The 12,364-nt window shown below is 37.7% G+C and overlaps 2 protein-coding genes across 2 annotated transcripts in view; one reads left to right on the forward strand and one right to left on the reverse strand.

Annotated features, from left to right (window-relative positions):
- Positions 1 to 12,364, reverse strand: part of CEP89 (centrosomal protein 89) — a 43,239-nt gene that overhangs the window by 14,432 nt on the left and 16,443 nt on the right. The window contains exons 13-17 of the mRNA XM_082489415.1: positions 10,387 to 10,498; positions 9,585 to 9,765; positions 8,518 to 8,685; positions 7,718 to 7,859; positions 5,160 to 5,249 (exon numbers count right to left, since the gene is read on the reverse strand). Of these exons, the coding sequence (XP_082345541.1) occupies positions 5,160 to 5,249; positions 7,718 to 7,859; positions 8,518 to 8,685; positions 9,585 to 9,765; positions 10,387 to 10,498 (693 nt within the window). The remainder of the gene's footprint in view (positions 1 to 5,159; positions 5,250 to 7,717; positions 7,860 to 8,517; positions 8,686 to 9,584; positions 9,766 to 10,386; positions 10,499 to 12,364) is intronic.
- Positions 1,291 to 2,014, forward strand: LOC309676781 (E3 ubiquitin-protein ligase RNF182-like; the record flags this gene model as incomplete). Its single annotated transcript, XM_082489414.1, is given in 2 exon segments — positions 1,291 to 1,373; positions 1,375 to 2,014. Coding segments are annotated over 2 exon segments (723 nt in total).

Raw genomic sequence — 12,364 nt, forward strand, 5'->3', positions numbered from 1 at the left:
TAATGATGAGGCAAAACCAGATCTAAGTATCATTTCACTTCAGTCATAAAAAGTTTCATGTGTCAAGGACTCTTACAATTATTGCTGACAGCTTATCGACTCCTAAACGCAAACACTGATTATACAGGTTTTATATGTAGTTTCCTTGGCTGTATCTTCTCCAGGAACAGGATACAAATTAGTAAGTACAGTCTTCCCCTCTGGCCAGAAGGACCATGATTGGATCCTGCCAATACTGCGCTAAAAAAAGGAGAAGTAACCAATTCTAATGCTTTCTACTCCAGTCTTATGAAAAAGTACACAGAGCAGAGCAGATGTTAAATAACTGAGTTGCCTTTCACAACTGGTGTTTGTAGATATAAAAAGGGGAGAAATGTTTCTTTAAATATAGAGGAAGATAGATTTACAGAGCTGACCCAGAGAAACTACATACTGAAGCCGACGCCATTTCAGCGGGCCAGGCATGTGTTTAGAATGATGAAAGCAAGCCAGCTAAGCATCTCGTGGATGTTCTGAAATGTTCTAACATCTCAGTGAAAAGTAAGAAATATTCAAGTGCACTTTACCTTTCTCCCTTGAGTTTTATTCACTTTCGTTTGATGTGAAAATAAGGGGGCAAATTGCACGTCGTTAAGATCCATCTTTGGGACTGACAGAACTACGGAAGCAGTTTCTTCCTTGGCCGCATTACAGAAACTGCACTGCTCCTTGAGTTTTCAAGGGCCCTCACATGGCAAAGTTTAAATTCTCACAAAGCAGAGTACTCTCTGGACAGAAGAGTCATGTGTGCAGCGAGACTTCCATAAACGCACGGTTTCCTGGTGTTAGACCCAAAGCACCTCTCCCGCAATCCAGATTAACGTTGACAGGAACATGGTGAGGAAGCACCCTTGTTACGTTCAAACGTGCTGGAGCACCCAGCTGCTTCCCAGGAACCCAGAGTGACCTATGCAGTGGTTACAGGCGTTTCTGAAATACACAGTTCCTCAATGTTCAGGAAGTGCTAAAACCAAACCTTTACTGCTTTCTCTTCGCCAATAACAATTTTGTACTCTAAATGCAATACGTGGCAAGATGGTAGGAAAAATTTAAGGCCGGCCTGTTTGGTAACGCTGCATGAAAATGAGGGGAGTTACAGTAGGAGATGCCAGATATCTTCCGTATAAAGTTGTTGCCACCTGTTTTTACTAAAAGCTTATCATTAACGGAATTATTATCAAATAGAGATTCAGAAGCCATGAAGCAAGTTGTTATAATCTGACTTCTTTTTGACAGTGTGTTTAATTTAAAATGAATTACACTTGCAATGAAGGAGAGGAAAAGGTGCCCGATGATGAACTGGAGTGCAAAATCTGTTATCAGAGATTTACTATTCAGTCATAAGCCCAAAATCTTGGATTGTCTTCACAGAATTTGTGCTAGATGTTTGACTAAAATACTTCATATAGGAGACGGATCTCCCTGTGTTAGCTGTCCCTTTTGCCGCCATGAGACAGAGTTGGGTGAAGATGAAGTCGAAGGACTCCCCAGTGATACAAACATTATGTCCAAGCTCATAATAAAAGACAAAACAGCATGGAATTCAGACCGTAAAGAAGCAGTTTTAACACCAAAAAACTTGGCTTCCTCAAGGTCTTCCCATGGATCATCAGACTGCTTGGTAATTACAATCATGGAAGTACAAAGAGACTCCCCGAGGGCTCCCAATGGAAGCAGTGCCTCAGACTATTATGCTGACCATGGCACCGACGCAGTACCTCTAAGTTCTCAGAGTCGGCTGGACCAAGATCTCTCTTCAAAGCTGTGCAAGCATGTACCCAGAATACTGGTATGGCTGCTTGGCTTTCTTTACTTTAGTTCCCTTCCTCTTGGGATCTATTTACTGGCGATTCAGAAAGTGGCCCTAGGTGTCGTGTGTGTGAGTTTTGTTCCCTCCAGTCTAACTCTGTGTCTCGTGTACGGCTTCTGCCAGTGCCTCTGCCATGGAGTTTGTGGCTGCTCTTCACAAAGCTGAAACACAGTGTTTCATCAATTGGAAAATTTTTAGCTGAACCATAAAACAATATAGCAGACTAACCTTTATGGACGGTTAAAAATGTATACTATGACGTATACGTGATTTTGTTAAAGCACACTAACTTGTGTGAATACTAGCCAAATGACAACACGGTAGAGTTGTGGTTTTTCTTTTACTAAAAAGATAGAGGTTACTATTGCCTTTTCCTTAAGTAACAAACAGTTTTAGACCACCATCTCATTAACTGTGAATAGAACAGGTATTTGAAGATTACTTATTATTTAAAAAAAAACAAAACAAAACTCACCCACACCCTGTTTTTATCAAATACTTTGTCACTGTTCTTAAAAACAGATGGAGATCAGAAATGTGCTGTGTATGACTTGTTTAAAAAAAAATGAAAGTTCCACTACAAGCTAGTTCAGATTTGAGTTAAATCTTTTCTGATGTCAAAGGGAAATAAAATGCATTACATATTCTGCTCTACAATCAGATTGTTCAGGAAAGTTTTGAGTTATGAGAATTATGACAGACACCTGTAGCTGAATCTTAAAGGGCCAATTAAAGAACAGTTAAGTAAGCTTTAATATTTTTCATGATTCAGTACGCCTGAAAAATTATCTGCATAAACCAAAGTATATAAAATTAAAAATGAACCTTTGTTTTAAAAATTAAAATACCAAAGTAAGTTTTGTTTCCTTAACGTAATTCCTGTGCAAAAATGATTTATCTTTCTGAGTATTTGTTCAGCCTATTTGATAGTGCTCTACTGTTATTTTCTGCATTTCATATGGTTGTACTGATAACCTACAAAACATTTTGCACAGTGAATGACGTTTTATAAGTTTTGTTTACAGTAATTGCTAAATCCCAAACTAAAAGTGGATATTTATAAAGAGGATAACTTCTAATTTGCTACCTAACTTAAGCATACTCAGTTTAAAATGTGTAATAAAGCCGTATATATAAATATCTCCATGGGTTTGGGTTTTATTTTGGCAATAGCTTGTTATTTAGCTTTAAAGACTTTCACAGTGATTCTGTGTTTAATAACAGATTTTTGAGATTTGTCAATGAAAAACAAAAAACAAAGGATGTTTGTTCATTTACTTTCTCTACAAGAATTCACTAAAAGGAAGAACTCTGGATCAGAAGACCAGATCCACTTTTACGTGCAAAGCACAGTGACCTGACTTCAGCGGGACGCGATCTAAAGGGAACGGAACTGCCGGCTTTTTGAGTGACCCTTGTCCGTAGGGTATGTGCTGCGTTGCCAGTGAAGAGTGGCTGGCCCACCTACCCTCCCTTCTTTCCTTGCCTCAAATAATGTTTGCAGTGAGGTGAAAGAAGCCCCGGAGATTCTTTTGACACACACACGATGCATTTGACCCGCAACATTTTGGATGAGCTTGTGCCTGCTGAGATAGGAGGCAACGAATTCACCAAAAGGTAAATGTAAGACATCTGGTTACGTCTAAAAAGTTGAAAACAGACTGACGATGTAGACATTTGCAAGTAATGCAAACCTGCAGGCTAGAAGCTTTTCTCATCATAACCCGAGGACCTAGTACATATGATATAATACGTATTTCCTATCTTGTATCTTGCTAAAATAGCTGAAGATAGCTAAAACCAAGGCAAAACACCCTTTTCTAAGATAAGAAATAGCGTAACGCTCAGCTTACCAATAGTTTTATCACCCTTCCAGAAAAATGAATGCATTTTAAATACCGTTATCACTGGAAACAGATTACAGGTAAATACCTCGTAATAGGTTTATTCTGTAACTCAACTTACAGGGCAGTTACCCAATTTGTGATTGCCTGAAGCAGTTGATAGTAGAATTCCTCCAGCTGATACAGACTAACGAGACCTCCAACGTATCTCATTCAACTAAGCAGAAAGTACAGTAATCTTAAAGTAAGCTGCTGCTCAAGTTTCATGGTTGTTAGAATTGTGCATGAACTGTGGAGGCAAACCTGTATCTTCCAAGTGAAGAATCCTTCTGCCTTTCCACATTCACCTGAATTTTTATCTGCAGCACCTGAAAAAGCCGTGTGTGCAATATGGCCTGTCCTGTTTGAGGAACTGCATTACATATTGGGATTAAAAAAGTCTTGTGACTAAAAAGAAGCAAACTAAAAACTTGACAATGTATTTAGACTATGAAAATAGTTGGTTGGTTTTTTTTTTATATATATGTAAAACAAAAGAATCCCATAACTTTCCATAAATCACTGAAGAGAACAAATTAATAAAGCTTATTGTTCAGAAATATGGATTACCTGACAGGTGGTATTTAAGAAATTGTGTCTTCAGCAAAGAAATAAACGATACTAGCTCTTAGCAAAGTTCAATTAATACAATAACCAAGAAGTGTATGATATTTTAAGGTGCTTTGTGACTGTTTAAGCCGTCTGCTTTACTGACCAAAATTAACAACAAAGAAGTTTTGCAAGTAGATTAGTCTTACTTTTGCTAAATAGAAACAGCAGTATTAAGGAACTTTATTTACAGGCTGTTTTTTCTAATTTCCATTAACAGTTGATGGGTTAAGAAGGATTTTTTTGTATTTTTATTTGGGTTTGCACTTAAAATCCACAGCATGTACTGCATGGAAATATTCTTAATTTTACGCAAGTCTCCTCTCTATCCCTTATAGTAGTCACAGATCTATGAAATTGCAGTAAATCTGTATTTAAGAAGAATACAAGCCACTGTCTTGGTAGGGGATATGTTTTCTAAATTTAGATAGACATGAACGAGGGTGAAAAATGGATAAAAACATTTTATAGCTGTATTAGTATAATTAGAGAATTATTTTATAGTAGTCTTTCATGCATTTTATGATGGGTTCCTAACAAATTCTAGCTATTTTTCAGCTTACTGCTGTCTCTTTACATCTATGGCTTGGTTTATTTTCTGTGTTGTTAATTCCTGGGCTGCGTTCATCCTGAGAAGGAAAATGCAGAAGGAGTTGGTCTCTGTTAACGTAGTGGTGCGCATTTATGTCATTTGATGCAGGCATAGTCTTTCATAAAAACACTGACACAGGCTAACTACTGACTTTCCTCATTAAAAAAAAACAAAACAAAACAAAACAAAACATTTTATGTAATATTTAGCGAGAAGTACTGTTTACCTTAACTTTTTCTTCCAATCTTCCTAAGCGTAGGCTGCCTTCGACTATTTTGTTAAGAACACCATGATTCTCATTTTCCAAACATTTGGCCTGCAAGCATACAGTATACATAACTAAATGTAATCATTACTTTAGACAGGACAGGCAAAATACACACACTGAGAAAGACAAGCTATTCTGTTTTGAGCTCAAATAGTCTGACGAACCAAGATGGAAAAATAATCCTGAAAATTATTCTAATAATGGCTACTTAATAATTTGTCAAGTGACTGCAAATGCTATCTCATTAACAAAATGATAACTTGAAACAGTTTTATTCTGAAGGGATCATAGCTACTGACACTGTAAACCCAATCGATTCTGTATAGTCTGCTACAGATGTATGCGTGTGTATTTAGGGATCCCATTCATATGCATGATACTCATCCTTCTGGGTCAGATTTAGTAGTCTGCTCTGAAAAGAGCCCCTGAAATTGGCAGGGGTTCAGGCAAGGCATCTGACGGGCGGCTTATGAAATGCTTCTGTCATGACTGTTTACATCATTTCATAAGCGATACATTCTCTCTCAGATATAAATAGTAAACAAAAACCTGCATAAGCTGTAAACAATGAAATCGTTTTAGAACTATAAGAGGTTTCAACTGTTAAATCCACTGAAAGCACTGAAGAGAGGAATAACCAGGTTTTAGGATCAGCAATGTCTGACCCCCTTGAACTACCCATATCACTCCAGAGACACATCTCCTTTCACAGAAGTCAAAACTAACTAGCACGGCTGGGGTCTGTCAGCGTCCTGCTCAGTCAGCGACATTTTGATTTACTGTGTGGTAGCTGAAACATACAATACAATAAAAGAGTCATTTTGACAGCTGCTAACTCAGAATTACAGTTCAGCATCATTGTTGCACTATCAAAATTGTTTTAAATAAATTTGTTGCTGCTCTGTTTTACTCTTACTGGATTTATCAGCAGGCTGTCACTGTTCCTGGAAACGGTAAATTTAAAGTCTATCCATTTATTTTTGTGGAGCTGTAGTTACTACAGTTTTGGTGGATTTTTTTTAATCCTCATTAAGGATGAATGTAGGCTAATTTCTTAAGAGTGCTGTACCCTCTCAGCTCTCCCTGTTCTTCTGGATTAAATCTGCATAAAATGAATTTTAACACTTTAATTCAATTAGTGAATTAAGAAAAGAACAAGGCTAGGGTAACAGCAGCAGCTGAACTGAGTAAATAAAGGTGACGTTACTGAATTTTGAGGTGGGGGGAATGATAATACGTTTTTAATTTTATGTCGTGCTCAGTAGTGGCTCTTCATAACTACGAGGGTCTGGCTCTAATTAATTTTTTTTTGTTTCCTAGGCCTTCGCATTAAACAACCTTATCAGATTACCTGACTACAAGATACCTGTAGTCTTGACTTTCTGCCATGGTAGGTTTCAAGTTCAGCGATTAAAAGTAGGAACGGGTTGTTCTGATTCAGCTCTGATACCAGTTATGTTAAGATATCTTTACTTCTGAAACAGGCTTTTACTGCTAAAAGTATTCTGAGCATCTACTACGGTATTATTAAGCCAAATGGCACAGCGTGTACTTAAGAGGTAATTCTGGATCTCTGTGATATTTCTAATGTGCTATGCCAAATATTTGAAAGTAGATATACCAGAGATCGAGAGGTAAGAACCGGTTCCCCTAATTCCTAGGAGACGTTTACTGTGCCTAGTTTCACAATCCTAAGTCCGGTTTGCAGTGGACAAGGATTTGAGTTGGGTCACCATAGTCGCTCTTCTAGAATTAGGCATTAACCGCTATAGAGTCTTTTTACCCAACACCGATGACAACCTTTGTGTACTACTTGAACAAGCAAAAGAAGCTTTATTTTAATAAAGTTTTGTGAAATGGTTTCCAGGACTAATTTGAAGACAGAGTACCAATATGTAAAATTGAAATTATATCCAAGATCTTGTAAAGGAAATGAGTGTGCCTGTAAAAAGCCCAGGAACTTCCATGCCAGTCAGCGACATTTTGATTTACTTCCACTAAACAGAAGTTGTTCCAAAACTCTCTACCAGCCTGTCAAAATGACTGCTTACCAAAAAGGAGCAATACCATGCATGTGCCTTCACAGTAGAAGGTCCGTACAGATCACTTCAAGGATAATATTTTTACCTTTAGATTCAGAAACGCGTATTCAAAATTTATGATTGTGTGCTATTTTTCATTACGTGTAGCTTCAATAATTGAAGCCAATCTCTAAAATGCAGTTAAAAAATTCTTTTAAACTTGATATATACCATTGCAGACACTAATGCTGATGTGAGTTGAGGCTTAATTATGTTATCTCCAGAAATTAGGGTAGTTGCCTTTAACCACTCTTCTAGAAAATGATCTTTTGCTGCTCCTATCCTATTTGCGAAAGTCTATTTAAATAGCTAAATCCTTAAACTGGAATTTTAGCTTTCTTTTTTGGTAATTCAAATTAACAATAAGCTGTACCAGTAGGATGACAATTGTGTGAAATATCAATTAAGTCATATTAATTATTTAAAGGCAATTACCAAAAAAATTAGATGATCACGTTCCTGAGCTATTTTCTCCACCAAACCAATAAGGTTTGTTAGATAGTGATGGGCTGCAACTTCTTTTTCCATTGCTTCCTCCAACTGCAGTTTCAGAAGACCTACTTTCTTCTTTAATCGCCTGTAAAATTAACAGAAAAAGGAAAACCTTCAGATTGGGAATTAATAATGGCATTAAATTGCATGTGCAGTGTGCAAGGCTCAGACAATCAAATATACTATTAAAGGCACACTGGCTCAAAATATTTGCAATGCCGAAAGTATCATTTCCCACTTTTGGGGGCTGTTTTTCTTTACAATATGTTGTGTGAATAACAACAGTAACAGTGATTCAAAAGAATAATTTGTGCAATGGCTACAAGCTCATATTTCTTAGGAAATCTAACAATAATATTGTTTTTACTTTTTAAAGTATTGTGAGTCCAACTGTGAATCACTTGGGTAGATGAGAAGGTCTGCAAATAGTGTAATATTCTATTTTTCAGATGAGTACACAAATGATTAATTGCTACAGCTAACTACTAGTATTAAAGATATATTCTTAATTTGCATGTAGGCACAGAAAGGTGTGCATGAAAACATACAAAGCTTAGCGAAGTTACCTGACAACCAGGCCTTTAGATGTGACAAAGATGTGTTTAGGAAACACGTTTTTTCTGTGATAGGTAGAAATTACACGATGTGGGATATCAGACAATATTTTTACAGATATTTCTGCTGTTATTTTTAGAAATAAGGGTATTTCTATGTAAGAAAATGAGAATGCGATGCGATGTGACCTGTTTGTCTTTTGTGTCAATTCCATCTCAGTTTCCAGGATCTTGTTGTCAGCCAAGAAGTTATTTTTCTCTAAAAGCAGTTTCTTGTTGTGAGCTTGCAGTGATGCTATCTTTCCCATTAGATCTTCCACCTCACAGCACTTCTTCTCCTGCTCCTGTTGTAAACGGCTGCAAAAGCCAAGAGTGTAGGATAGGAGTCATGCCTAGATGCCTAGACCTACTTCACTAAAAAGCTAAGTTACAGTAAGATAGCCATGTCGCAGGTACGAAAAAGATACATCGAGAATCCTTAATGTTCAGTAGCGACATCATAGAGAGGTATTACAATCTCATGACCTATCAAATCACGAATGAAGCATAATACAAACTATTCAAATAATTCATCCTGACTGCATTTGAAATAGAGTTTAAATTATAAAAATATCCTATATATTCCAAATGTATTCCCTTCCTCATTTTTTTTTTCAAAGAAATTGCTAGCAGTGCCAAAAAACAAGGTCTGAGAACTTCTCAGGAAGGCACTGTACCAAGAAACAGTAACATGCACTATCCTAAGGCTTGCAAGCAAACAAATTTACAGAATGTCTTCAGAAAAACATTACAGACTATGCTGCATGACAGCACTTTTGTGTTATTTCCATATTGTAAAGACTTTAGTTTAGAATTTCAGGATCCTTCAGACATTTTCCCAAAGAGGGGAACAAAAGAGTGAGAACGTTTTATATACAGTGTTCATAGCAGTAAACGCATTTGAGAAAAATGGTATTTTTTATGTCTCCTCTTCTACTATTTAAAAAGGTACATTTAGCAGTACGTACTCTATGGTAGAAACATTCCTACTGATGTCTCTAGATCTAGGATTTCCTTCCATAGTTTTAATTGTCTCTAAAAGGTGAGACGGGGTTTTTGAAATATTTCTTTATGTTTCTTTGTACTTTGGTAGTTGCCTTCCTAGATTACCAGCCTAAGTTTCCACTTGCCTCCTACCTAGAGTGATGCATATGCAGATCTGCTCATGTGAATGCTTTGAGTAATTTTTCCTCTGTGCACCATATGCAAACTCGTACCTTTTTAAATCATTCACCAAAGCAAAATGCTCCTCTGCTGCTATTCTGTTATTCAGCTTGGCTTTTAGCTCTTCACAAGTAGAACGCAAAGCTTCCAGCTGCTTCTGGTACTCTGCTATCTCTTCTTCTTGACTTTGTTTCTTATCTTCTAAGACTATTATCTGTTTGGTCAATTTTGAAGCTTTGGGGAGGAAAAAAAAAACAAAACTGGGTACAGCAGAACTAACTCAATCACCTAGTGAAACTCCAACCAAACCAGTAATATTGTTAATTCCTAGTCGTTCATGTAAATTTAAGCAGTATCACACTATGAAAGTGTAAAATCAAATACTACTACTTATGATATAATTAACTACATTAAATGATAAACATTGGTTACAATGCAGAAAATTAAAAAAACTCTACAAATTCTAAATTGAACGTTTAAATAAGCAAATAATATCTCACAAATACCAACCTGTAAAGTTTAAAGTGCTCTTAAATTATGAAAATCAGTGTATTGCTGTTCAACAGTACTTGTCACTTTTTCAGAGGAAGCAAGTCAAAATGGAGTATGCTGTATAGTGCCAATAGGTGATACTGATATTTCTTTTCAGTATCAGTTGACATCAAGAGCTTGATCTCATATTAGTGTTACCCACATTCAGTGATGCTTTGTTAGGCATATGTGAAGTCGCAAAAAAACCCAAACCCCCCAAAACAAACAAAATAAACCTCCACAACCAACCAACCAACCCACCCACCCACCCTTGCAGTACCATCTTTGGTGTGGTTCAAATGACTAGCAACTCAAGCACTTTACCTTCCTGAACATGTTGTCTGTGACTATCTTTTGCTTTAGCTTGTTGAATTTCGAGTTGCTGCATCAACAATCCATTTTCTTCCAAGACCAGCTTGGCCTGAGTTTGCAGTTGCTGCCTGCAATGACAACCAATTTATAAGGCCAGGCTGGACGTGGCCTTGGGCAACCTGGTCTAGTGGGAGGCGTCCCTGCCTATGGCAGGGGGGGTTGCAACACGATGATCTTCAAGGTCCTTTCCAACCTAAACCATTCTATGCTTCTATAAATACCCTCATTGAAAGCAATGTCAGGACCTAAGGTAAGCTTATTAGAGACATGAACTCAAAACCCTCAAAATGTAATTTATTTTAAATCATGTTTAAAATCTTTGACTAACTAAAGCAAAATTTCTGTACAGAAAGAAGGAAAATATGTATGTGTGAGTTAGAATTGTAGCATCAGAGAATGGTGGAAGTTGGAAGGGAGCTCTGGGGGTAACCTGCACCCACCCCCCTGCTCAAGCAGAAGCCCCTCGAGCCAGCTGCCCAGGACCACGTCCCGATGGCTTTTGGGTATCTCCAGAGATGGAGACTCCACAGCCCCTCTGGACAGCCTGTCGCAGTGCTCACAGTGAAAAAACATTTCCTTATGTTCAGAGGAAACCGTCTGTGCTTCAGTTTGTGGCCGTCACCGCTTGTCCTGTCACAGGGCATCAGCGACAAGAGCCCGGCCCTGTCTTTATGCCCTCCCCTCGGGCATTTATGGACAGTGACAAGATCACCCCTGAGCCTTCTCTTCTCCAGGCCAAACAGTCCCAGCTCTCTCAGGCTTGACACACGAGAGAATTAAAGCCACACAACAGTGCCAGATGATTTGGAGAGAGCTGTGTAACTAGTGACAGAACCAAATTTCAAAACATGCAATAAATTCTTGGATAGGATTTGGATTTACTTGGCTTTGATCTCTGGAAAAATAACTGCCAGTGTGTTTTATGGGCCTGCAAAGAAGATGGGCGTTTAAACGGAACTATCCTGAGCAGAGATCTGAACTCTGCTTTACAACTAGTATTAATTCAGCTTTAAAGAAAACCAATTCCAGTCTTTCTGATGTTCACAAAAGCTTAAGAAACTATTTGCTGTTCTAGTAATAGCTTCAAAAGTTGAGAAGTATTAGCCAGAACGCAAGTGGAAATACAGTACAAGTGTCAGACGGTATCACATGAATTTAAACTCAAGAGTTGTCATCAATCGATCAGCAAGAGTAGCCTAAACCCAAACAAAGTGTAGCAAAATAGACTGTTGCCAAGGATTTCTGATGACAGTAACTAACACAACGTACATCTACTTTGTTCATGTGTGGCCTGACCTAGACACAAATGCATCCTACTGTGTATAGATCTAGACAGGGACCCTTTCCCCTACCGTCAAATGATATTCTGACTAAAATTTAAGCTGAACCATACAGCTAATAATTGTTGTCTGGCAGCTGAAAAATACAGTCTTATACAGTCTACCCTGAAGATTTTTGCGAACACAGAAATGGAAGTCAGCTTACACTTGCATCCATGAAAACCTCCGCACGCAGAAGCTTCTAAGTTTAGCTGACTTCTTTAATTTACTGTGAAATTGACTGCAGTGGGCATAGCAGAAGGAAGCAAACGCACATCAGCCACTTACAAATCGGTTAATAGCTAAGACAGAGTTCGTACTGTTTAACCACTTAAGACTCTGCATGTTTTCATCTGAACGGATAAATATGAAATGCAAACTGAATGACAAAACACATTCGTTATCTCTGACAGGAAGGTCAGTGCTGATGTAAGATGCTAAGCGTTACCAGCTGAAATAGACAATGTAAGTTTTTTTCCTATCAAAACTATCTAGGCTGGAAGCTAAGGTTGAGGAAAATGGATGGTGAATCTCAATGGACAACTCTTTGAAGTATAGCAATTTTAAACAAAGGACAAAATAATTTTCCAGGTAAAACTGCAACTTTGAAA

Source organism: Vanellus vanellus (assembly GCF_965231255.1).
Source record: "Vanellus vanellus genome assembly, chromosome: 12".
Classification (NCBI taxonomy): domain Eukaryota; kingdom Metazoa; phylum Chordata; class Aves; order Charadriiformes; family Charadriidae; genus Vanellus; species Vanellus vanellus.